The sequence below is a fragment of the Anopheles arabiensis genome, chromosome 3, assembly GCF_016920715.1.
Source record: "Anopheles arabiensis isolate DONGOLA chromosome 3, AaraD3, whole genome shotgun sequence".
Classification (NCBI taxonomy): Eukaryota; Metazoa; Arthropoda; class Insecta; order Diptera; family Culicidae; genus Anopheles; species Anopheles arabiensis.
Window position 1 is genome coordinate 68650884 of NC_053518.1, and position 26132 is coordinate 68677015.

The window sequence follows — 26132 nt, forward strand, 5'->3', positions numbered from 1 at the left end:
AGGGTTTTTTGAACTGAATTGATAGGTGCCCACTGCAATCCACAGGGCACATCCAAAGAGAATAATGCTGAACCATTACAGGAAGTGAAACTAATTCTAAACCCATACCAGTTCTGAGAGTGATCCTGAACCCATATTGGTCCTAAAACTGTACCCGAATCAATATCGGTCCTGATTTGGCCTGGAACTAATTCTGTCACTACTGTCCATATTAATTCTGGAGTTGATATCATTTCTGAAACATAATCGTTATCTCATACCGATGCTAGGATTGATCCAGAACTAGAGGTGGGCATTTCGGTTCTTTTAAGTGAACGTGAGTGAACCGAGTGGTTCATTGATGTGACCGTGAACGAGATTTCGGTTCATTCGCTCTTCGCAAACAGCAATACCTGTAAAATCTGTGAATCGGTAGAACTACAGTTTAATCCGTTGGTCTGATCGCATGAAAAGCAAGCCAATATTGACAATATTGATTGATTGATCTATCATTTGATCCTAGAAAGCGTTTTACACAAATAGATCAAAATCGACCATTTCTTGCTTTTTCTCTAAATTTGCGAATGTCGGATGTTTTTCTGTTCACTATTTCCAAATGATCATGAATCTTTGCACTCTTTTTCATGATTTTATTTTAAATTTCCATCTATCAAAATTACACACAGAACGTTTCCTATACCTACATTAGCAGAAGGGAGAGAGCAAATCGTTATGAATGTGCTCTACTTCATTTGCTCTCACTGAAAATGATAGGGGCACTCATCAAAAGTGAGTGACTCTCAGCTCAGTTACCTTGTGCCACTTCTGTTCTGCCTCACAAGGTGGGAACAGAATTGGAACCAAATTTTGCCCGTTTTGTATGGAAAAAGTTGTTCTGTGTAGGGAACGTGTCACAATTGTATCAATCCCCATACAGATTCTAAAACGGATCCTCAAACGAAACCGTTGCTAGAACTGATACTGGACTTTTTCCAATTCGAGAACAGTAGTACCTGGACCTTGTCTCAGTAAAGGAACGAATCGCGAAACTGCCCCGGCCATGGCCATACATTTAGAAACAATTTCAATACAAAAAGAAAACACCGCAACGCGAATAATTAAATCTCTAAATCTTATATTTATTTTACTTTAATTTCCCATTCCAACTTTGCCATTCTATCATTTTTCTTTACATTCCTATTTTGTTCTAACCGTTTTGGATCATTTAGTTGTGTGTTCACTGGTTGTTGTTTCTCTCTCCCTCTTTTTCTCTTTAACGCACGCAGAGTTAGTTCCTTCTTTGCCACAATGTGCTGAGAGACGTCGCTTGTTAACACCGCCGTGCGTTTTTTTTGCGTTACGTGCGCCTTCCTTCACTTGCCTTTAATCTCTTGTTTCCCCTCTAGTGTGTATTTTTGCGCCATATGTGGGGTGGGTGAGGGGTGTCGGTTAAATATCTTATTACAAGTACAATAATAAATATAATAATAAATTAATGATGCTTATGAAATTTTCTCCACACCTGCCAGTGCACACACAGTGCAGGTGTGGGTGTGTGTGTTTGTGTTTGCATTGTGATTTGATCTGATTGTAGATAGATGTAATGGGGGGGGCGGTTTTTTACTAGTTGCACTAATTCGACTGTTACATTCGGTTTGCTTGTATTTGCATGTATGCTTCTTACATGTGTGGTATTTTTGTTTGCTTTAACGGATAAACTAAGTTTTGTTTCGAGTTATTACAAAGCGGCAAAACGGATCCATACGGACCTTTTTTCGTTTTGTTTTGTTTTACTTTTCTTCACAATCATTACATGTGGGCGGGCTGCTCTAGGAGGATGTGTCATAATCATCATTCATCATTTACTTGCTCTAGCTTTCTCTCTCTCTCTCTCTACTCTATTACGCATACTATAGAATAATCCTTTCCCTTTGCATCATCATCATCATCATCATCGTTAGTTTGCTTGCTTTTGCATTCACACCACCATCGATTCGGAGCAAAGTGCGTTAAAAAAAACAATAAACGTAAGCTAATTGCACCTGCAACGTGTCTCATTGTTGGCCGTCGCTTTTATTTTAGGAAGCGGTTGTCGCGAAGAAAGCGCATGAAGGAAGGCGGGGCAACATATTTAAAAAGAAATCAGATAAGACTAAACCTGGCATGATACAATTAAACAAACAAAAAAAAACATGGTACAGTAGTAATGGTAGCCGAAAATACTTTCCAATAGCACGTGAATGCCACGTGGCGTGATAATGATTGGCGGTTCGGGGGGGAGGGGAAGGCGCAAACATCGGAAGAAAGTACTACCACTGAGTAACTAGTATAAAACACCGTGTGTTGGGGGTTCGCGAGTTTTTTTTTTGCTTCATCTACAGTATGGGGTGCAATAATGATAAAGATGCTGCTCAAACCATACACAACTAATCCTACACAGTTTTGTATAAGTTAGCATAAAACTTGTAATAAAATAAGCATAAAATAGGTTTCCACTCACACCGGCAGACACACCGGGGACCGATGGGCGAGACCCGCCGGGCAGCGAATGCGGCAAAAAAAAAGATTGATATGATATGATAAAGTAAAACTAATTCATAAAACATCCACTGCTCTATCTCTCTCTCTCTCTCTTGCTCAGTTCATGTACACGCGTTTGGAGGGTTCTAAGAAATTTTTAAAAATAATAATAATTAAACGCTTAACGAGAGGCGCCATCGCGGCGAAAAGGATTTGCCGGAACTCAGTCAGACACACAAATCATGTTGTTGTTCTTTTTCTTGTTGTTGCTTTGCAAAGCGGTTGAAAACTAAAACGAGAACAACGCGTGCAGTTTGCTACTAATACGCTACTAGGAGCAGCAACAATGCGCATGCCTAAACCACGTTCCTGTGGCGCAATCTAGTACACTACGCTGGCTTCATTGCTAACATCAGCACGCAACAGACGGACACTGTGATGCTGCTGCTGCTGCTGCTGCCGTGGAAACAAATGCATCTTCCTTCCTCCACAAGGCTGCATATATCTCATGCATGCTTGTTGCTTGTACGGCATTTCTACGCATTCATTTTTTCCCTTATTTAGTGCATATGTGTATGTGTGTTTTTTTTTTGCGCGCTTTATGAAAACACCACACATGCACAATGCATTTACACTTACAGTACTAATTACTCTTCCATGTTACAGGAATAAATCTATCGGTGATGTGTTGCTGCTCCCCTCTCCTAAACCAATGTTTCCAAAGAGCAGGTGTAAGAATGCACTGTTTCGACTTCCTCTTTCTACCTTTCTCTCTCTGTCTCTCTTTACAATTTCATGCATAACAATACAACTATAAGTAGGAATATGCTTATCCAATTTGAACTACTACTTTTCCTTGTTTGTTTGCAGTTGCAATTTTGCCGTTTTTTTTGTGTTGCTTTGTCATTTTTTTTTCAAATTTGTTTTTTTTCTCCTTCCTTTTTTCTTCTTGCTTACTGGGCCTCGTTCTATTTACGCACGCTTTCTTGCTTCATTGTTGTTTTCGTTTCGTTTTTTTTCTACATCTGAGTGTTTTGTTTTGTTGCTTGATACACGTACATGTTCTTTTTTTCTTTATGTCTGTTGTTTTGATTTGTTTCTCTTACAAACTACATGCTCTCTGTCTCTCTCGCTCGCTCGCTCGCTCTCCTCTACACGGTGTGTCTCGTTTCCCATATGACAGTTTATAGGCGATTTATATTCCTGCAAATGTTATTACTGTATGTTTTGTTTGTTTCCTCTGCTTTTCTACTATATGTATATGTATATATATTTATATATATGTATATGTATATATGTATATGTATATAATTTCTATCTTGATTTTGCTTATACAATACTTTTCTTTTTTGTTTCACTTTTCTTCCCTATCGACTAAACTTACACGAGCTTCGGCGCATATGTGTTGAGTATGTGTGAGTGTGTGTGTGTGTGTGTTGTAAAAAGATACATTATAGCTGCTATAATTTGTATTGTTTTAGCCACCACCGCTCGTTCTGCCGCTATCTCCCACCAAACGATCGGCGGTTTTTGTTTGTTTGTTTTTTAGCGTAAATTGTTAGCATTGCTTCAGTATATATATTATATTACTTTGTAGAGTGGTGTTCTATATTCCGGTTTCACTATTGAATGCAAACATGGTTGTCTACTTTTTGTGCGCTGTTGAAACTGTGGAATGAAAGCAAGAAATAAAAAAAAGAAGCTCGTTATTTTAGGTCATGTTTACCCCTCTATCGCTCTTTCCTTTTCCCTCGTTCGTGGGATGCTACTTACGTTTTCTTGCAGAAGCTGCACTTGAAGGCTCCATTACTGGCTTCTAGATAAGGACACAAAGACACAAGATAAGGAACACCCATTAAGATCACATTTGCAAATGCACCAATACACACAACCACACACACGCACAGTTGCTTCAACACTTACTCAAGTAATGTTCCTCTCGGTGAGTTTCGTAAGATTTCTTATAGCTAAACGTAGCCGGACACTTGTCACACTGGAACGGCTTCTCGCCTCGGTGCAACGTGTGCACGTGTGACGTTAGCAGAGCTGTTAGAAAGGACAAACAAGAAAAGAAAATGGTACAAATCACATAAAAACAATAATTACAAACAGTGCTGCAAAATATCATGAGCATCACGTGATGTTCACCAACGAAAACAATGAACATGTCCGTGGTAGCTTGATGCTCATTGCTGATACTCAATGAAAGTGCGCCATGACATGCCGAACACGACATGCGAATGCTTGTGTCCAACGCGATACTCTGACTGACAAGCTGAGCATAATGCCGGCGCATGCATAATGATTTTTTCTGCCTCTGAACAGTGCTGCCTAATGACACTGTTCTAAACATCAACAGTCATGACTGAAACGAAGCTTAAATCAGCTCACGTACACAACTGAGATGATCAGTGGTGAGACTCACACAGTTAGTGGATCAATCACATGCTGGGCGAGATTTTTTTTAGCACCCAACTCTTGATCACCCACTTCGTCATGACATTCTTGGCGTGTGGTCCCAAGTGAAAAAATGAGCATGCTTCCTCGCTCTGTCTGCTTTGATTGTATGTCGGGTCAAACAGAGAGAAAACATGCTCATTGGGTTTCTAGGAACCACTTACACGCACCGCACATCTCTCATGACTAACGTGATGATTACCGACACAAAATGTCACGACCAAGTGACTGACCAAAAGTTGGTTGCACACAATGTCACCAAGCATGTGATGATCGCAACAACTGTTGCTAAGTCTCACCTCTGATCATCACAGTACAGCTCGTGACGCTGACACGATTTTGTTTTAGCCGAAATTTATCATGCCTATATCAGTAACACTTTGCAGAATTGATCACAGTAAAAAAAAATCATGACATAGTTACTGACCAAGCGTTGGTCGCAAAAATGTCACGAAGCCTGCATTGGTCAAACCAATCGTTTTGAGTATCACCATTGATTATCACAATTGAGTACGTGACGCTGATATGGATTTTGTTCCAGTCAGATTTTTTTTATGACGTTGACGTTTTTTATGATTTTGCAGTACTGATTACAAAAAAAAAGAAAAAAAAAAATGATGTCAAAAAGCTCTGTCCACCACACTTACGTTTCGAGTCGAACGATTCGCCGCAAAAGTTGCAATCGAACGTTTGCGGTTCCGCCGGCGCCAGCAGCTCCTCCGCCATCTTTTCGTGCTGCTGCCGGATGTGCCGCTGCAGGTGGCCGACGTACTCGAAGCGATAGTGGCAGATGCGGCACTCGTGCGGCTTCTCCTTCGAATGGTGCAGCTGCTTGTGCTGGTTGAGATTGCACGGGTAGAGGAACTCCTTCTTGCACAGCTCGCAGACAATCTTGCCCTTCGCCGATGAGGACGACTGCGACGAGGAGGAAGCGGAGGGGGTCGCCTGCAGTCGGGCGGACAGGGCGGCCGTGGCCGCGAGCCGCGACCGGTGCGTCGCCATCAGGTTCATGTGCCGCTGGAAGCTGGCCATCGTCGACGCGGACGACTGTTCGCCCTCGTCCTCCTCCTCGTCGTCCTCGCCAGCGCCACCGTCCCCATCGTTCGTGTCCGTCACGTCGTCCTCGTTTTCCTCGTCATCGTCTTCCTCCTCTTCGCCGGCATCATCGCCACCGTCACCATTGTTCTGACCCGACTTGCCAGAGCGGCGCTTTTGCTGTTGCTGTTGCTGCTGCTGTTGTTGCTGCTGATATCGCATGCCAAAATCTTTATCGAGAATGTTATCCTCCAGCACGAGCTCCAGATTGGAGCCGTCGAACAGTGGATCACCGCCGCTACCGTCCTCGCCATCGTCCTGCTGATAGTCGCCGTCCGTGCTGCCACCCTCCGCCCGGCTGTTGCTGCCACCCTCGCCGCCCATACTGCTGTGATCTTCGCCGCCGAGCGCCCCGGCCGACGAGCCACCCTCGCCGCCCATCGAATCGTTGAACATATTCTCGTGCAGCAGATTGAACGCGCTGATACCGAACGGCACCTCCAGATCCATCGCCTCGCTGCCGATGTGCGTCATCATGTGCGTCTTCAGCTCGTGCGCCGTCGGGAACGTGCCGGCGCAGAACCGGCACACCAGCTTGTCCGCCCCCGTCGTCGGCGTGCCGGGCTGCGCCTCACCCGGCGGAGACGGGGCCGCCGTCGAGGCCGGTATGACGCGGCGCAGTTTCCGCCCGCCGAGATGTATCCGCATGTGCATGGCCAGCGAACGCGCCTTGATGAACTTGAGTGAGCACATCGGGCACTGGTGGGCCGACCCACTCTCCGACCGGGGCGAGGACGTGGTCGGCGCGATAATCACGTCGTCCGTCACCATGCCGCCGTACTTTGGCACGCTGCCGCTGCCCTGGCTGCTGCTGCTGGCCTCGCCCCCATAGCCGCCACCGCGCGCACCCCGCAGCGGGGTGGACGTAAGGTACGGGCTCGGGAAGTCCTGGTCCTCCTTCGCCTCGTTCGGATGGTGGTTGGCCCGGTGCCGCACCAGGTGGCCCTTGAACTCGAACCGATAGTGGCAGGTGCGGCACTCGAACGGTTTCTCCCGCGCGTGGTGCAGCAGATGGTGCTGCTTCAGCTGGCAGCTGAACTTGAACACCTTGTGGCACAGCTTGCACTGCCGATCGGTCGGCGCGATGCCGGCGTCCGCCGCCGAAGCGACCGCCGCCGCCGTACGGTTCTTCACCTCGTTGATGCGCTCGATGTGGGTCTGCAGATGCACCACCAGCTCGTTCTGCCGGTTAAACACCAGCGCGCACACGACGCACTTGAACTTCTTCGCCGTCCAGGACCGCCCGCTGCCGCCCGTCGTACCGTCGTCGGCCGCGCTCGAGCCATCCATTGCCGAGCCGGACTGATCGCCGTCGCCACCATCGTCTTGGGCGGTTCCGGCGGCACCACCACCACGTCCCCGACCGTTCGTCGCTTCCTCTTCCGTGCCGCCGGCCATCAGCACGAGCGGCTGCAGCAGGTGCGAGTTGTCCAGCTGATCGTCCTGATCCGCGTCCTGCTGCTGCTGCTGCTGGTCGAGCAGCTGACGGGGCGGTTCGCGCAGATGCGTCAGCTCGTGGCGCTTCAGGTTCAGCTTGTGCACGAAGCTGTAGTGGCAGATCTTGCACTCGTACGGCTTGCCCGGCTGATGGTGCAGCATCGTGTGCTGGTGCAGCTGGCTGCGGTACATGAACGTCTTTTTGCACAGATCGCACTGGATCAGGCTGCGGCCGCCGGTTCGCCGGCGCCTCGTTGGCGGCTGCTGCGCCATCCCTCCGTATCCCAGGTGGACGCCCGGGCGCGGACCACGCTGATGGGTGCGCATATGCTCGTGGAAGAGCAGCTCATTGTCGAAGATCTGCAAAGCACAGGCAAAAGAAAAATCATCAAATCGTGTCCGGACTGCCACCACCACCACCACCACCACCAAGTTATGCTTACCTGTCCACACACCGTACACTTGCTCATCTTGGGTTGGTCGCCGATCGCGTCCGGTCCCAGATCGGGCAGTATCGCCACACCGTCGCCCTGTTTCGCGATCGACCGGTGCGTCTGCAGATGCCAGTCGAGCGTTTTCTTCTTGAGGAAGCGGCCCGAGCACAGCTTACACTTGAAGATGAGCGTAAAGCCCCCGCCGACGGCGCTGGCCGCACTTTTCTGCTCCCCGTTCTCCTCCTCCCCGCCGTCCCCGCCAGCCACGACACGCTCCTCCTCCTCGCCCTCGGCGCCATTGTCACGCTTCTCTTCGGTCTTGACCGCAGCGTTGCCGTCGCCGTCCTGTGACGCAGTAGCTGCAGCCGCAGCCGCATCCAGCACATTGCCCAGCTTCTGCAGCACGTCCGCCGACACGCCCGCCTCCACCATCTCCATCTTCATGCCCGGGTGGGCTTCGGCCGCGTGCGCCTCGTACAGTTCGCGCGATTCGTACTCGTTGCTGCAGACGCGGCACAGGTAGCACACCTCGGAGTGTTGCAGCTGCGCCGCCTCCAGATTGTGCGTCTTCATGTGCCCGTTCAGCACGCTCTCGCGCGTGAACGACTCCGAGCAGATCGGGCAGGTGTGCGTGCCGCGGCCGCTGGTCGACCCGGGCTGGCCCGGCGACCCGTACATCGGGCTGCCCCCGTCCGACCAGCGCCCGTGCATGGCCGCCATGTGCTGGCTGAGCAGCTTGCGGCGCGTGAACGTTTCCGAGCACTTGGTGCAGCGGTACGTGGTCGGCTGGGTCGGATTGCAGCCCAGCTCGTGCCGCAGCATGTGCGCCGTGTAGCTGTACTTCATCGCGAACCGGTAGAAGCAGATGTGGCACTCGAACGGCCGGCCCTTGGGCGAATGGACGCGCTTGTGCCGGCGGAACTGCGACACCGTGTTGATCACCTTGCCGCACACCTGGCACGTGAACATCTGCTCGCCCGTGTCCGGATTGAACGAGATCTCGTCCGGATCGATCGGCATCTCCTCGGTCGTCGTGTCGTCGTCCTCCTCGGCCGCCTGCGGCTTGGCGCGTTTGGGGCGCTTCTCTCCGCCCGCGTTCTGCGACCCACCGTACTCCTCCTCCTCGTCGTCTTCCTCGCCACTGTAGTCGTCCTCGTCGGCACCACCAGCACCCTCCGCACCGTCGCCGCCCTCGCCGTCACCCGTTTCACTGTACGGCCGCTTGCTGGCGGCGCGCTTCATCGCCGCCACGTGCGTCTCCAGATGCGTGGCCAGCGACTGTTTTGTCACGAAGCGCGACTGGCACAGCTTGCACTTGTACACCAGCGAGCAGCCCTCCGGTGGTTTTTCCGCTCCTTTGGTTTCCTCCTCGCCCGCCGCTTCCTCCTGCTGCTGCTGCTGCTGTTGTTGCTTCACACCATCATCAGCGTTGTTTTGCTCGTTTTGCTCATCGTCCGCTTCCTCCTCCTCCTCCTCTTCCTCCCCTTCCTGCTCTCCTTCCTTCTTAACATCGCCCTGCTGCGAGCCGGTGCTCTCGCTTTCGGCCGCCGGCGGCTGCACCTTTTCCTTTGCCGCTGCTGCCGCCGCCTCCGCCAGCTCCGCCTCCGTGTGCGTGCTGCTCGTGTGACCCTCCAGGGCGGCCCGGTCGCTAAACTCGGCCAAACAGACGCCACACATGTACGCCACGTCGCTGTTTTGCGCCAAAAACGCGTCCGGATGCTGCTCGTGCAGGTGCTCGTTCAGCAGCACCTCGCGCGCAAACGTCACCGCACAGACGGAGCAGCCGTACTCGCGCTTCACCGCCGCACTACCGGCCGCAGCGTCCTCTCCCTTGCCGCCGCTCTCCTCCTGCTTGCCGCCGCTGCTGTTGCGCAATCGCTTCTGCTCCTTGTGCTCCTTCAGGTGGATCAGGAAGCTGGACTGGTTCGCGAACCGGCACTGACAGATCGGGCACTCCAGCCCGCGATGCTTGTCCGCGTGTACCGACAGCATGTGGCGCTTCTGCAGCGCGATCGCCGGGAACGTCATGTCGCAGTAGTAGCAGTCGAAGCCGCGCGCCCCCTTCCTCCGCTCCACGCTGCCGTCCAGCGACGAGTCGAACGAATCGACCGCACCGGCATCGGCCGCGCCCTGGGTCGCCGCCGCCGCCGCCGGGCCACCGGCCAGCGGCATCAGATCGCCCGCCGCAATGTGCGTGCGCATGTGCACGATCAGCCACCGCTCGGTCAGGAAGGTGTAGTGGCACTTGCGGCACTTGAACGGCTTGCTCGGATCGTGCTGGCTGATGTAGTGGTTCTTGTAGTAGCTGTGGTACTTGAACTCGCGCATACACTTGGTGCACTGGTGGCTACCGTTCGGCAGCACGCGGTGGAATGCGTTGTAGTCGTAGTTGGCGGCCGAACGGGCGGCGCCGCCCGCGGCGGACTGCTTCATCCGTCCGTCGTGCAGCTGGCGCAGCGCTTCCGGCCCGTTCGCCACCTGGTGCAGCTGCGACTGGTGGCGCTGATATTTGCCCCATCTTCCGTGCGATGGCTGCTGCTGGTGCTGGAAGCGGGACTGCAAGGCCGCGATGGTGGAGTTTCTGCCCGCGACGGCGCTGGCCGAATGCAACGGGTACTGCCGGTCGTACAGATATGTGTCGTCGTGATCGTTCACGCGCATCGAGCCACGCTTCGGCATGCCTAAAAGTAGAAGCGGAAGTTGGGGTTGAAAAAAAAAAAACAAACAAATCAGCAGTTTGAAAAGGGAGTGGGGGGAGACATGACGTACTGTCGTGCAGCAAAACAAAAAAAAATCGCACTTACGTGCGCCATTTTCTACGACACGCGTACGCTACTCGTTCCGTGTGTTCTGTGACGATTTCTTCGTGACGTTGTAATTTGTCTGCGCAGTTTGTCGCGTTCGGTAATGTATTCCTTCGCTTCCTATGCCCTGCTGCTGCTTCTTCTTCTTCTTCCTACTTATTGAATTTGCATTCGGCGTTCCGTTTTCAAAACAACATTTAAATTTCCATCGTTTTTGTTTTTTTGCTTCACGCAGCAAAAAAGGGCGTGCAACAGTAGTGAAACAAACCTCCTCCCTAAGGGTGGAGAAGAAAATAAGTACTGCACGCTTCAGTTTCAAATTAATTTCAGTTTGTACGCAAATTCAAATAAAACGGTAACATTTAGAGCATCGTGACGTCACAAACCACACGTCGAAGAAACAGAGTCAAACATCCGGTTTGGTGTAAAGGAAAAAAAGCAAAACGAAACAACCAAACCCCAACCGAACAAACACGACCACAGAGAGCCGGAATGTGACCTCAATCCATAAAAAACGAGCTGCAAGCGCCCAGCGTGAAGCGCGAACCGTCGAAAAAAAAGGCCCCGATCGATAATTGCTGCTCAATTATCTAATTAACATACTTCACACAGATTACTTTCCCCCCCAACCTCGACTTCGGCGAGACGCGACCCTTCGGACGCGCCCGGAAAGAAAAGAAAAAAGAAAGAAACACTTACCGCCACGGTAGTAGTCATCCTCGTCGTCGTGGTCCCCCCCGAGCGCATCGACACCGTTGTTGTCCAGCTTTTCCTTCTTGATGCGGCGCATCTCGCCCCCGCCGCCGGCCGCACTGGACGCGAGCAGCAGCTTCTCCTGGTACTTGCGGCGCAGCATCTCGTCGTTGCGCAGGCACATGTCGTACAGCTCGTACGCGGCCAGCAGCTTCGTCTTGCACGGGGCGCATATCCGGTCCGGCATGCCGGCGTTGCTGCCGAGATGTAGCGGGTGGCAGACGGCGACCAGGATCGAGTACAGGCTGCGCGACTGGTACTCCGGCACGACCGTGCAGTAGAGCGACTCCATCGGGCGCACCTCGCCGTCCTCGCCGGCCGGCTTCTCGTCGCACAGGCAGACGCGGCACACGTGCGCCACCGGCGGGATCCGCTGCTGCTCGTCGCCCTTCTCGTCGCCCGTACCGCTGGCCCCGCCCAGGCCGCCGCCGCCACCCTCGCTCATCTCGATTTCCGGCAGCAGCGGTTCCAGCTCGAGCTCAATCGACTCGCTGTGCTTGGGCGGCCGGCCCGGGCGATGCAGCCCGGACAGGTGGTGGCCACCGCGCCGCCCCCGCCTTCCGGACAGGCGGCGCCGGCTCCCATTGTCGTCGTCGTCCTCCATCTCCACCTCCTCGTCGTCGTTCTCCTCCTCGAGCGGTTCGTCCATCTCGACCAGCAAACTCTCCACCGGCGGCAGGTTCTGCATCAGCGACAGCCCATCCATATCGTCCTCCTCCTCCTCCTCTTCCTCCCCGCCCTCCTCGTCCTCCTCCTCGTCCTCCTCCTCGTCGTCCTCTTCCTCGTCCTGCTCGTTGTCGTCGGTGCGCTGGCCCAGCCCGAGCGGATGAGGCGACACGACGTTGCCGCGCGTCTGCCGCATCCCGTCGTACGAGTTCTCCTCGTTCGGCTCGACAAAGCGCACGTGCTTGACGGAGCGCTTGCGGGGCTGGTCGGACTGGGGCAGCACCATCGCCGGGGTCAACTGCTGCTGCTGCTGCTGCTGCTGCTGCTGCTGCTGGCCATCGCCACCCTGGGACAGCATGCTGTTGATGTTTGGCTTCGTGTCCGCCAGCAACTTCCCGTCCAACACCGAGTGCAGGTCGTTGCTGGTGAGCGAATCGGACGGAAGGCCCTCCTCGAGGGCGGCTTCCCCATCGCCGGAACCTTCGTTGGCGGCTAGCCGGGCCGCGGCCCGATTGTTCGCGGTGGACGAGCGTGTGATGCGTTCGTTTGGCGGTTCCGATCGGGCGACGGGTGCTTGGCCACCGTTGCCGCTGAGGGTAAGGGAGAGAGATTGTTGTTGCTGTTGTTGCTGCTGTTGCTGCTGGACATTGTCGCTTTGGTCGACACCCGGGAAGCTAAACTCCGACTCGAGCGACACCTCCATCGGTCCCGACCCTTGCAGCCCGTACATCTGCGTTGCCCTCGGCTGCTGCTGCTGCTGGGTAATGACCGGCATCTGGTTGGCCACCTTGAGCGCCTCATTGTTCAGCACCATCTCGGAGGGTTTCGAGCAGGAGGCCACTATCTGTCCACCGACGGCGGACGCATCGACCAGGCACGGGCTGGACGACGGTAGCGAGACGGCCGCCGAGAACGGCGATCTGGAAGCGCCGGACGAAAAGTCGGAATGCATCTGGGGAAGCTGCTGCTGCTGCTGCTGCTGAGCCCGCCGATGCTCCGGTACCATCTGTTGCTGCTGCTGCTGCTGCTGCTGGGCAACGAGCGAGCTGGCTGTCACCACGACGGTCGTTTGCATGGCGCCCATATCGCTCAGCCGCTGCATGCCGCTGGGCGACCCCTGCTGCTGCAGATAGGACGCCACGTGGGTCGGTGTACCGGCCGCATGGCCGTACGCATTGCCCCCGCCCATGCCGGGTACACCCGGGGGGGAGGCCGCGTTCGGGCTGGCCACCATCGGGCCGACCGTCCGACCGCCGCCGCCCCCAATGCCGCCCGTTGCGTAAGCGCCCCCGCCCGTCGCCTCCACCGCGACAAAGTGGCCCATCGCGGTGCCCACCACGGACTGGCCGTGGGCGGCCAGCTGATCGTGGAAGTACCCGGCGCCGGAGCCGCCCGCCGACCCGTCCACCACACGGCCGGCGGCATACTGTGCCACGCCGGCCGTCGCTATCATGCGCCGCTGGCCCGCCTCATTGCCGTACCCGCCGTGCGTGACGAAGGTGACGCCGACGTCCGCCGCCCCCTGATGGTGATGGTGCCCGCCGAGCCCGGGCGTCATCGGCGAGCCGACGGTGGTGACGACGGTCCCGCCCCCTCCGGCAATGACGCGCTCCGTTGCCAGGCTGTCGCCCCATTCCATCGGCAGCTGTCCGCGTAGTGTGCTGCCAGCGCTGTACTTGTCCTGCATGCAGGAGGTGGCAGTCTGGCGGGTGAAATGTTGCTGCTGCTGTTGCTGCTGTTGATACTGCTGCTGCTGCTGCTGTTGATGATGGTAGTGCTGCTGTTGCTGCTGTTGCTGCTGCTGCTGCTGCTGTTGGTGGTACTGTGGCAGAAGGTGCTGCTGCTCCTGAAAAACCGCCTGCTGCTGCTGCTGCTGCTGGAACAGCTGCTGCTGCTGGTGGTTGAGATACTGCGGTGGCACTTGTCCCGTACCGACAAAGCCACTGCTGTCCTGCTGAGGTTCCAGTACGAATGCTTTCGATTTCAGCTCCTCGGGATGCATTATGCCATCGTTGTCGTGCCGGGGCCGTGTGCTGGGGTTTTTGGTTGGTTGGCTGGCTGGCGCACGGCACGGAATCGACGGGTACCGATCGAAAACCGCGGTGTCTCTGTGTGTGTATGTGTGATTATCCTGTGCGTACAATCAATACGGCGGATTGATGGCTGCCATATGCCGCCGATTCCAACTGCTGCTGCTACCGCTAGCACACACTTCGCGACACACAATTACACTCGTGCGCGCACACACACACACACACGGTATGTGGCCCTTTTTTGCTTGAGAAGGGTGGGCGCAATGATGGCGGCGGCTCGCGGGCTGTGCGTGTGCACATACGAGGCCTCCCCCTTCGACAAGGTACGGTCGTTTCCGCGAGCGAGAGCGTTTTTCACACCCGCGGGCCGTCTCTTTTCCGACGTTTTCCGACCACCGAAACACCACACTTTTCCACCTTTATTTTCACACACACACACACTCCCTTCCCACCACCAAAAACCGCCCGCAAACACACACACACACACGGGGGGGAAGAGGTGCTGCTGCTGCTACTGCTGCTGCGTTTTCAGTGAAATGTGAAGATGCTGCTGCGATTTTTCGATGCACTTTTTTTGTTCGATGTCAAACGCACCGCAACACACGCACACACACACACGCGCGCAGCGACACTCGTGTACGCACACATGCACACACGGGTAAACGGCTGCTGCTGCTGCTGCTGCTGTTGGTGGTGTGTGGTGCTTCAATTGCACAAACAATCTTCCATCTTGATCCGCACCCGTGTATTATTGCAACGCATCGCTCGCTCTCTTTCACTCGCACACACACTCTCTCTCGCTCCCCGTTCTGTCGCACTCTCCGTCGCGCTTGTCTTCTTTGCACTCACACTCACACTTTCTCACTCTTTCCTTCTCGCTCTGGCTCACTCAGCTCGAGGTGTCGTCGGCGCTGGTTGCGCCCTCTCGTCGCTGGGCTTGTGTGTTCTTCTTGCAAGGGGGATAATAGCGCCGTCGGCAAAGCTGGTCCTACAGAATACGCATTTTTTTAGAACTTTCACACAAACCTACACACACGCACTCGCGGGCGCGTACGCACGCACGCACACACCTTCGCCCGTCCGGGAGTGCAAGGAATTCACACATTGGAATGGACGGGGAACTGGTGGTGCTGGTGGTGGAGAAGGAAGAAGAAGGAGAAGAAGGAGACTGTGGCTGGTGGCGAAAAGCGCAATCACACTCCTGTATTTTTTTTCTTTCTTCTTCCCTCCCCCCCCGCTCCCCTCAGCCCTGCTGGAAGAAACAATTACACACACACACACACACACCGACTGGCCCCGTCCACCAACCAGTACTACAAAACGCGAAAAGGCGAATAGGGAAATGGGGGTAATGGGGGATGGCCACTGTGAGACGGAGGCTTGACCGATTTCGCTACAACGCCATGGAACCACACCACGGGCGGCTCTCGCACATACACCCAAAAAAAAATGACAGGGAAGCGCTCGCGGTTTTCGCTTTACTGCTGCTGCTGCTGCTCCTGCCGCGACTGCTACTGGCTGTGTGAGCTTTAGTTGCTCGATTTAACACACTGCCCCTTTCTTCTTCTTGCGCACACACTCCTTCGCTGCCACACACCTAGAACCCACACACAACGTGTGGTTGTGATGGCGCTCGCTCGCTCGCTATGTGTCGGTCTGCTTCGCCTTCTTCGCCTTCTTCTTCCTCCTCTTGCTCCTCTTCGCCAGCGTTCGCTGAGCCGTCCCTTTTTGTCTCGCGGCTCCCACTGCCCCCCCTCACCCTTACCTTTATTCCCAGCGGCAGCTCACTGTCCTCTTTTCGTTTCCCCGTTTAAAAGCGCGACAGTACGCGAGCACACACACACACACACACACACTCGCACACGCATGCACACTCGCGCACGCACTTATGTGTCGTCCATACGGGAAGAAGAAACGGACCGACCGACCGTTCCCCCGCGGAGAAAGGAGAGCGCGAGAGCGCGGGGGGTGCGAACACCGCAAATGACCGAGGCGCACACACACACACACATACACACACACCACGGAAAACTATTGTTCCAAGCGCGCGTGTAACCTTCAATTAGATGGTGATAGAAAATGGCCCCCGCAGCATCCGCGGCAAGAGGTAATTGAGCGCGCGCGGCAAGCCCACCCAACTAAAGCCGAAACTAGCCAAGCGGTGATTGAGAATTAATACAACAAACAAGAAAAACCCACCACACGGGAAAACGGGTATGTCGCCCTAAACTTGTGCTGAACTGAATCTTCTTCTCCGCCGATCGTCGCGGCGACGGGATTCGACGTCGCCTTTTTTTACTTCTCTCTCTCTCACTCGGTTTCGCCTGTATGTCCCGTCCGTGTCCGTGTAAGTGTGTGCGTGTGTGTGAGCCGTGTGCGCTAAAGATGCACTTTTCGCCACTTCCTGCTCGTAGTTTTCTTCGCCGCTACACTTTTTTACGCTTTCCGTCCCGCTTTCGCCTGCAAAGGATGGCCCGCAAAAGGGGTACGCGGAACGGGCGCCAGGTTGGGCAAATGAGGTGCGTAACGAAAGTATGGCGTGTACGCGCACATGACAGTAGCGAAACGTTCGGGGGGCGGTGGAGGAGTTAAACGTGCGTTTGAAAAAGACGTTGGTACGTTTAGAAATGTGTCAATTTTAGAAAATTATGGCAAAAATGCAAACAAAAGTATGTTTTCAACTGGGTGCTAAGTACTTGGCTTATAATAGTAATTTGAATCTGAATTAATTTATTATATTTTGTTCATTTTGCTATCATTTGACAAGTTGCTTTCCCGTCGGTAGTTTTGAGTTCATGAAGCAAAGACTACATAATCTTTATAAACCAGGTGGTCTCGTCCCATGTAATTTGGTACCTAATTTTTGAATAAAAAAAGCTCATTTTGCCGTTCTGTAGAAAAATGACTTCAAAGTTTGTTATAAAAACATACTATGAGACTCCAAGTACCACATATCCACTAAACGATCACTAAACGGCTTCTTAACGGCTCAAGCTTTCAACCTAAACGGAATATAAAAATACTTCGTTTAGCAGAAAGCAAACGACTGATGCATTTTAAAAATATTTAGAAAGCTAGTGGCACCATCTGTTGGTGGGATGGCTACACAGTGGAGCTATCCTCACGTTGAAAGCTTTCTCCTTTGCTCTACAACTAAAACGGCGATACGATTGTTTAAATACTAAATTCCAAGATATTCAACCAGCACTGAAGCAAGTGAGATTTGAGTAATGGTCTTTGGTGTTGATATCCACGTATCTGACTACACGACCATACATATAGATCTTTGTTCGGAAAGTTAGAAGGCTATATAGTTGATTAGATGAAACTTGTCGAAACACATTCCAGGACAGCAATATAATGATCAGTTTTAATATGCCATCTATTGTGCAAACCAATGAAGCTAGGGAGCTTTCGTTTTTTTATATGATTTGACATTCGTTTTTCCAGTCGTTTAAGCTTAATCTAATCGGCGCTTGGGTGGTCAGAACCTCGTCGCATGCGATTTGACTTTAGGCTAAAATACACGGACCGAAATTTGGCGGCAGCGGAATTCCGCCTGCTGAAAAATGTATAGACATGGCAGTTCAAAAAAGTTGCCGTTGACAGTTTGTACATGTGTTTGAAAGCAGGCGTATATTTTTATCTATATTTATATTTTATATTTTTATTTTAGGCGTGTATCCGTTCCGTATATTTTTGGCCTTAAATTTCAAATGTTTAAAATCACCTCATATAATGATTATCCGAGAAGCAAAAAAACATCAAAAAAGAGGTTATACAGGTAGAAAATTGAGAAAACTAATTTCTTGCCGCATGCGGCAAGATTCTGACCATTACCAAAATCGTAGAAACCCAGCAAGTGAACCAAACATCAATCAAATATCACGTAATAGAACCAACGAGTAGGATCTTCACAAATTTCGATGGAATTGCAATTAAATCATGCATTTGAAAGTTATACACGTCCAAAGTTGAGCATGTTCTCGTATGCTCTACATGTCTGGAAAATGAAGATACATTTTTGCTTGACACCGAAAGGGTTAATTATTCGAACTTGTTCGCTCTGTTGTTCGAAAATGGCGTTCAAATTGTGTAGAATCGCTCCGACCGTGCGGCGAGTGTTGAATCAAATCATGAAAATACACAAATAAGTGGATTTCAGTACACTTAAACACTGAAGTGTCCCTTGCATCATGAAGATCTGCAAACGAAAATGCGAGAAATCAGAGCACATTCTCAAAACCCGTCCATCACGGCTCGACACACATTTAGCCGGGCACAGTGGAATAGAATGCCGTTACCAAACGGTCATAATCGACAGTGGAGCTCCAAAATGCGGCCACAGCGTAGCTGTCAGAGCGCACAGCAAATGTCAAATGCGCTTTTGTTGTAGTTGTCAGAATCCAGGCAGCGAAGCTACAACAGTGCCGAGCTCGTTCGCTTGATGCACTGATTGCATATTACATCCCCTGGAGCGACACTTGCTGGACGCATTCCTGTGTTCCGCAACCTTATCAAGTCTGCGCACATACAAACACATACACACATACAGTAAAGCGAAAACAGTGTTGCCGTGGTAGTGTTAGGTGTTCGCTTTGCTTTGTTGTTGTTGTTTACGGGGAGGCCCCAGGGCACCGCTGCAGGCGAGGGATGGAGGAACCGCCGCCGCCACCGCCACCACCCGCACCACCGTCGCCACACGGGACGAAAAGTGAACCGATGACAGCGGCCGCACCGAACGAAGCCACACAACGGTCGGCCGTTGCCGTCGGTGGCAGGATGGTGGTAGTGTGCCGGATCTGTCTCTCCACCCGTCCGCGCATGATATCCATCCACAGCCCGGTGCCGGAGTACGACCAGAAGACGCTGTACGCCATGCTGCTGTCCGTGTGCTTGCCTCTGAACCAGCGCGAAACGGTGCAGGGCTTGCCGGAGCAGATCTGCCGCAACTGCCAGTGGAAGCTGCTGTCGGCGTACGATCTGTACGAGACGACGCTGGCCAGCGACGAGCAGCTGCGCGCCGAAACGTCCCGGAAACCACCGACCGGGAAGGTGACGCTGGCCGGCGAGGTGTTGCAGCCGGCGGAAGCACCGCCAGCGGACGGCGGTTTGATCCGTGTGAAGGAAGAAACGCCCGACGACGGGTACGAGGAGCACGGGTACGGACCGGGCGGTAGGGCCGAAGAGGAGGACGTCCCGGGCGCGGTGTACGACGCGAGCGGGGAGATGAGCATGCTCAGCATTCAACCCGACATAAGCCTGCTGACGGAGGAGGGTGGCCGTGAGCCGGGCGAGGAGGAGGAGGGAGACGACGCAAACCTGCTGGAGGAGTCGAAAGCGGACCTGCCCGATCCGATGGAAGCGTTCGTGGACGAGCACTACCAGCAGGACGAGGACAGTGGCAACCACGTGTGCGGCCTGTGCAAGCAGGACTTTGCGTACAAGAGCCAGTGCCGGATGCACATCGCGCAAAAGCACAACCCGGCCAAACCGTTCAAGTGCGACGTGTGCTACTGCACGCTTACCAGCCATCTGCGCCTGGTGCGGCACAAGATCGTGACGCACGGCGCCGGCCAGATCAAGCGAGAGGACGTGATCGAGGCGCAGAACGACAGCACCGGCGAGATGACGTACACATGCCCGATCTGCCGCAAGGTGTTCAACTCGTCCGTGCGCTTCAAGCGCCACCGGAACGTGCACGTGGTGCACAATCGGCCGTTCAAGTGTGAGGTGTGCCTGTACCGGTTCGCCACCAAGCCGCAGCTGACCCAACACGCCAAGGTGCACGACGAGAAGAGCGTGTCGCCGGGCAGCTCGGAGGTGGGCGAGTACCCGTGCGACCGCTGCGAGGAGGTGTTCGTGGCGAAGCGCGCCCTCACGATGCACCTGAAAAAGGCGCACCAGGTGTTCCGGGTGCCGGGCGGGGCGCGGCCGGACGAGCAGCGCGAACGCAGCGAGTACGTGTGCATCATCTGCAAGGCGACGTTTGCGCGCGAAACCGTCCTCAACACGCACATGAAGATGCACGAGCTGCTAGCGGCGGAGAAGGAGAAGGAGCGGCGGCTCGATCTCGAGCGGCTGGTCAAGCAGGAGCTGCAGCAGCAGATGCAGCAGAGCGTGCCACCACTGCCGCCCCTCTCGCCGGAGCAAATCGATCAGCCGTCCTGCGTGCTCGATCCGGTGGCGCTCGGGCTGGTGCCGGTGGCAAAGGCGCAAGGCGGAGCGGCATCCGGCACGGACAATAACAACAGCAGCACGAGCATCAACAACAACAGTCCACCCGGCGGCTCCGGTGGTCCGAGCGGGCTGAAGCGGAAACTGTCCCTACCGCCGGCACCGCCGAGCGACATGGCGTACGTGTGTCCGGTGTGCGACACCGAGTTCGATGAGCGGGAAGCGCTGAAGAAGCACCAGAAGGAGCAGCACACCCGGCTGCAGGTTGGCATCGTGTCGTCGAGGATGGGTGAGTCCGGCACGCCGACCGGTGGGGGGGGACATTCGCAGCCGAGGATGATGCCACGGTTGACCGCCCTGCCCGGGATGAAAATGCGCCTACTGGATGGGAAGCGGATAATGGATAAAAAGCGACGCCTACTGCCCGACCCAACCGGTATGCATACTGTGTACTTGTAGAGTAGAGCAGGCGACATTTTATGCACTTCCTTTTTAACTTTAATTGTTCTTTCTCCTGTTCTCATATTTCCGCTTGTTAGCTTCATCATTTTTATTTTATTATGTACCCGTTTCTTCTTTTCATCTTATATAACACAATTTGAACCTTTTTTTTGGCTTTGCTTCCTTTTAACCTTTCTCTCATCCTCTCATTTTGCTTCTCGGCTCTCACTTGTCTAGTTTTAGTTCCATCAAGCTTCTAATTTGTGTTGATGTTATTGATTTACCATTAGCTTTAGTATAAAAATAAGTTCGACACACACACTCAAAACACAATGACGGGCTTAAAAAACGTTTTGAGGTAAAATTACATTACCCCCCCGAGAAAGGTGGTTGGCCGCTCAAGCCCAACCTGCGACTGCGATAAAGCTGAGTTTACAGAAAACAAAAAATAAGCACAAACCACCCTTGCGATACACAGATTTCATCATCGTCATCATCATCATATTTTCCCTCCCCGCGCATTTGTAGCTTGTATGTCTCTTTGTAGGTGGTGTGTGTGTGTATGATATATTTGTTGGGAAAAGTATTAACAGAGAAATGTTGTTTCCCAATCTCCGGAAACAAGCTCGTTTTCCCATATTTTTCCCCACCGCCAACCGAAACATTCCACTGAAATCGATAGATTTTAGCAAGTTTTATGCAATTTTTAAAAGCAGGGCACAACATACACACACTCTCTGTCGCTCTCTGTCCTCCCTTTTGCTGTGTGTAGAACTTGTCCACAAGACCACTTTGTCTCTGGCAGACACAGACACGCGCACATAAGTTTATGTTCATATTAAGAGGGGTGAGTGAGGTGGCGCTTGAATGGGCATAAAAACAAGCATCAAACACCACCCAGCGAAATTGATAAGACATTAAAGGAATAGAGAGGGAGAGAGAGAGAGAGAGCGATTGTGAGTGAGAGGGAGTGTTGCCACTATCTATTTCTGTGTTACCTGATAAAATGTATTGCTTTTTAACCATTTCTTTAACGTATTGCTGTGCCATCTTGCATTTGCCTGTTTGCTTTCCCTGCTTATATTAGATTCTCATAATCGTCTTCGTGCAATTTTCGGTCTCAAATTACGAGAGTCATCGTCATTGCCTTCATCCCCCCGGGTGTGCGCACGTTGTTAGTGACGGTGGTGGTCGTGTGGTGCGATTGGCTTTTGTTGCGACCGATGGGTTTTCTATTACATTCTTCGCTATCTTCTGCTAACGCTAGCAACAAACCTCGTCGGGGCAGGCCATGCTCGGTGTGCGCTTCCCTTGCACAAGTACACCAAAAGAGAACAAAACTATATAGATACAAATTCCATTTTGTGAGTGTGTTTGTGTTTGTATGTGTCTTTTTTTGCTTCTGTCTGTTTTTTTCTCAGTTTTTCTCTTTTTTTTCTTTTTATACTATTTGCATTTCCTGTTGACAGTGCGGGTTTTGTCGATTTGTCATATTGTATTGTTCAACAGTCTATGTTTTAATCTGTTTTTTCTCTTCTTCTTTTCCTTTGTTCTCCTTTCGATCGATCGATGGTGTGTGTGTGTTCGCTGTAGTGGTGTCGATTTTTCCCACTTTATTCATTAGCTTTAGCGAATGGTTTTACAACCACTTACGCGAGTACATCGAACACAGCGCCATTCTCTTTGTTTGCAATTAATAATCGATATCGTCGTTGCTTAATGCTTATGTGTTCGTTACTTATCGTTTATTAACTTTTCTTTTATATTGTTTTTTGTTAGGGGAAAGAGCGTTGTATTGTATTTTATTTCTATTGAATAGCTTTCTATTTATCTTTCGGCTAATCGCCTCGTTGCCACCTTCTCTTACACACTTTTCTTACCCAAAGTTTTCCAACCTTTTGTGACTCCCCCCATAGCACCTCTGCGCCATGCTGGAGGCGGGTTACATACTCTCCTACGAAACTTAAAACCAGTTTTATGCAGTCGTAGTTTCACCCCTCTTCCGGAGGGTTTGGTGCGCTGGTTTCACGTCCCTCTTCCTTCCGGCCATGGCCTATAGCGTGTGTTTTGCTACAACATAAAAAAAGAAAACAGCTAGTAGCTTTGTTTTACGTACCACCACCTCCACCACCACCCTCGCGTTCGGTTCGGGCATCCCAATCTACCTTCCAACCCTTCGACCCGCGGTTCAGTTTCCTTTAGGGGGTACATTTTTCCGTTGTGATGGTGATCGTGGTGGAATGGGTTTTCCCGGATAAAAGAGGCAGGACGATAGAAAGAGAGAGAGAGAGAGAGAGAGAGAGAAGTTATGGGAAATTGTTCAAAGTAAATAAATAGCTCGGTATCCTTTTTTTTCTCGTACTTCGTTGCTCAACTTAATATGTGACCGATGCTGCTGCTGCTACTGCTGCTCTATAGCCATTCATGTTCGTCGTTAGTTGTTTATTCTCGTATTGATTTTTGCTCCACTCTTATTGAGGGCTAATGCATTATGTCGCACTTCCGGGTGTAGGCTGTACGTTAGTGTTCGTTGTGGTATGTTTTCTTTTGTTGTTTTAAACGTTGTTAATTAAGCAACGTATTTGTTTTTTTACTTCTCTGTTTTGTCTCTTTTTTATCATTATTTTTCAGATAGTTTAGTTAGTTATTTTTTAAATTTATATTTTTAGGTTTACGCATATAGAGCTAAAATTTAGAAGTTTAGTTTCTTCTTGTAAAATTAATGATTATTGTGAATGTTTGACTTGTTTGAATTTTTTAATACATTTGCATACTTTTTATGCAAGTTGGTCGAAAGGTTATATTGGTTATATCTATTTATTATAACATGTCTTCAAACTTTGTGTTGATATCTGTGTTTTATCCTTATTTTCTTATATGGATTAAATGCAATTCAAGCTTATATTTTAATTTTTTTGTTAGTTTTTTTAAAATAAATTTTGTTTATTGCTAATTTCAACAAAGTAATGAAACTTATTTTTGCCTCTTTATCTATTGCTTGTTCTTTTGTTATAGTTAAATTGTTAGTTTGTTTGTTCTGTTCTTTTTATTTTTGTATGTCTAGGTACTGTTTTTTATAGTTTGTATTAAAGAAGTAAAAAGATTACTTACTTACGTTTGTACTTATCTGGCGCTACAACCGCATTGCGGTCTTGGCCTGTCTCCGAACTGCTGTGGAGTGCCTGAAACTGCTCACTCGAGATAATAATATTTTCATTTTTTTTTAAATATTTTTCCATTTTTATAATTTATTCTAACCTATGCTTTCATTTCACAGTGTGTCTAATGTCTTTTTCTATTTTTTTGTATATGTTTTTTATTCAGTTTGCGCTACCTCATTTATGTTATGTATGTATTATTTATTACTATTACTTATTATTTTTTATCTATTGTTTGTTTATTTGTTCTAGCTAAATGGTTAAGTTGCTTTGTTCTGTTCTGCTCTTATTTCGTTTGTGTCCCTATCATGTTTTTACAGTTTGGTTATAATGTTGTTAAGAGGTTTATAGTTCGTAACAATTTATTATTTAAATTTATATAATTTATTTTAGCATGCTTTTTTATAATTGTAATGTAAATTGTTTCATTTAATTTTAATATTTTTACAATTTATATTTGCATAGTTTTTCATTCCATAATTTTTCTCATTTCTTTTCATATTTTTTGTAACATTTTTTTACCATTTTGCACTGGAAAATTAATTTACTCCTCTTTTACTCTACAAAAGAGCGACTATTATATCACATATGATATATTTTATGTTCATTTTTTAATTGTTCAATTTTTCCAAATTTTAGATGATGACGTAGAGCTAATAGAGCACGACGATTCGCTAGACAACGACGGCCACAGCACTGGCGGCCTAATACCGATAGATGATAGCCCGCGGGGCCTTGAACGGCGGCAGACCGCATCCGGTGCTACCGCGTCATCGCCCACTGAAGAACCGTCCCAGTTCCAGTGCGACCTCTGCCATAAAAAGTTCCCCTACAACTGCTACCTAACGATGCACATGCGCAAAAATCACGACAAATCTAAACCGTACGGCTGCAAGGTGTGCCATTACCGTTTCGGGTACCGCGGTACGCTGCTGCGCCACCAGCTGATCCACTCGTCCCAGCGCGTCCAGCCCGGCAGCCACGGTTCAATCATCTTCAAGTGCCGCATCTGTTCGGCCAAATTTCTCGAGCTAAGGCAGCTGAATATGCATCTGAAAGGGCACCGGAAGGTGCCGGAAGAGCCAGAGCCCAACCAGCAGGTGCAGCTGATTCGCTGCAACGAGTGTCCGCAAATCTTTAGCAACCCGAACCAGCTCGCCCGGCACATGGTGAAGGAGCATCAGCAGGAGCAGCAAGAGAGCGAGGACGACGAGCTATACAATTCCGACCGATTATTTCAGCACCAGCAGCAAGCCGACCTGGCCATGTATCCGTCCTCTTCGTCGTTAAGAGGTGACGGTGGTGGTCGTACCACCACGAACGATCTCAAGCATAATTCCGAACAGTCGAAAGACGGCTACGGCGCTGCACTCATAAACGACGATGTATCGATTATCAAGCTGGAGCCAAACTTTGATTAAGCGTGGGAGATGTAGATGTGTTTTATTTTTCTAGGGGAATTCTACAACTTACTTCCTTTGTTTTCTCGCCCTCCGCGGATAGGGGCGAAGACTTTTAAACATAGGCAGGAAGGGATTTTTTTAGTGATAAGGTTGTGGTAGGTACGCAGGTAGGTACGAAGCACGATGGAATTAAATGGTGAAAACAAAAACCCGTCTGTACAATCTTAACCAAATAAACTGGAAACCAATCATCGAACTACAATGGAATATGAGCTGCGATAGCGACCATAGAGCGCACTTGTCTATGTTGTTTGGCCAGCCAAAGAGTATTTTAACGAGTGTATAGAGCGTTTAAATTGATGCAGTTTAGTAGGAAACTAATTAAGAAGTAAAAATGCTCTACTGAAATAAATGAAACATGTATGCATTATACGCGCAATAGACTTTGTTTTAGTACTCTATTGAGTGTGATCAAAGAAAAACGATAAAAAATCCAATTAGCGTCATGTGCTGTTTATCCGGGTAGCTTTTATCCGGCTGTCCGTTAATCTGTGCAGTTAGAGAGCGGTACTTGTTGCGACGCAATGCGTTGCGATTTTGCCAAAATGTATGGGATTTGACAGACGCATGCGTTAACGACGCACGACGCAGCGTGAAAGTAGAAAAATTTCTATTTCGACGCACGTCGTGATGCGTCTGTCAAAATGGTTTAACCATATCGGGTGAAAATCGACATTTTTTCACGTTAAATTGTTTCGAGCGCAATTGGACGTGT

General features: G+C 50.7%; 2 protein-coding genes across 8 annotated transcripts; one reads left to right on the plus strand and one right to left on the minus strand.

Moving 5' to 3' along the window:
- Positions 1–1097: 1097 nt before the first annotated feature.
- LOC120900577 lies at positions 1098–16643 on the minus strand. Of its 7 annotated transcripts, none has more exons than XM_040307729.1 (7): positions 16378–16643; positions 11426–15166; positions 7932–10603; positions 5604–7848; positions 4423–4545; positions 4273–4315; positions 1098–4167 (listed from the first exon to the last, which is right to left on the minus strand). In XM_040307729.1, exons 2-7 carry the CDS (start codon positions 14145–14147, stop codon positions 4122–4124), a joined length of 7851 nt encoding a protein of 2616 aa, XP_040163663.1. In that variant the 5' UTR covers positions 14148–15166; positions 16378–16643; the 3' UTR covers positions 1098–4121. The 7 variants fall into 7 exon arrangements, with proteins under 7 accessions (XP_040163663.1, XP_040163669.1, XP_040163665.1 ...); XM_040307735.1 differs by lacking the exon at positions 16378–16643 and adding an exon at positions 16235–16369; XM_040307731.1 differs by lacking the exon at positions 16378–16643 and adding an exon at positions 15944–16228.
- A 1625-nt stretch (positions 16644–18268) lies between these two features.
- LOC120902542 (zinc finger protein 423-like) lies at positions 18269–25796 on the plus strand. The gene is made up of 2 exons (XM_040311374.1): positions 18269–20791; positions 24594–25796. Exons 1-2 carry the CDS (start codon positions 18832–18834, stop codon positions 25373–25375), a joined length of 2742 nt encoding a protein of 913 aa, XP_040167308.1. The 5' UTR covers positions 18269–18831; the 3' UTR covers positions 25376–25796.
- The last annotated feature ends 336 nt before the right edge of the window (positions 25797–26132 follow it).

What these genes read in the sequence shown, in the direction of transcription:
- LOC120902542 (XM_040311374.1), top strand. Translation starts at nt 18,832, where the DNA reads ATGGAGGAACCGCCGCCGCCACCGCCACCACCCGCACCACCGTCGCCA. An exon ending in CCTACTGCCCGACCCAACCG is followed by an intron (nt 20,792 to 24,593) that starts GTATGCATACTG and finishes TCCAAATTTTAG; the next exon opens with ATGATGACGTAGAGCTAATA.
- LOC120900577 (XM_040307729.1), bottom strand. Translation starts at nt 14,147, where the DNA reads ATGCATCCCGAGGAGCTGAAATCGAAAGCATTCGTACTGGAACCTCAG. An exon ending in CGAATCGTTCGACTCGAAAC is followed by an intron (nt 4,546 to 5,603) that starts GTAAGTGTGGTG and finishes CCTTTCTAACAG; the next exon opens with CTCTGCTAACGTCACACGTG. An exon ending in TGCAGCTTCTGCAAGAAAAC is followed by an intron (nt 4,168 to 4,272) that starts GTAAGTAGCATC and finishes TTCATTCCACAG; the next exon opens with TTTCAACAGCGCACAAAAAG.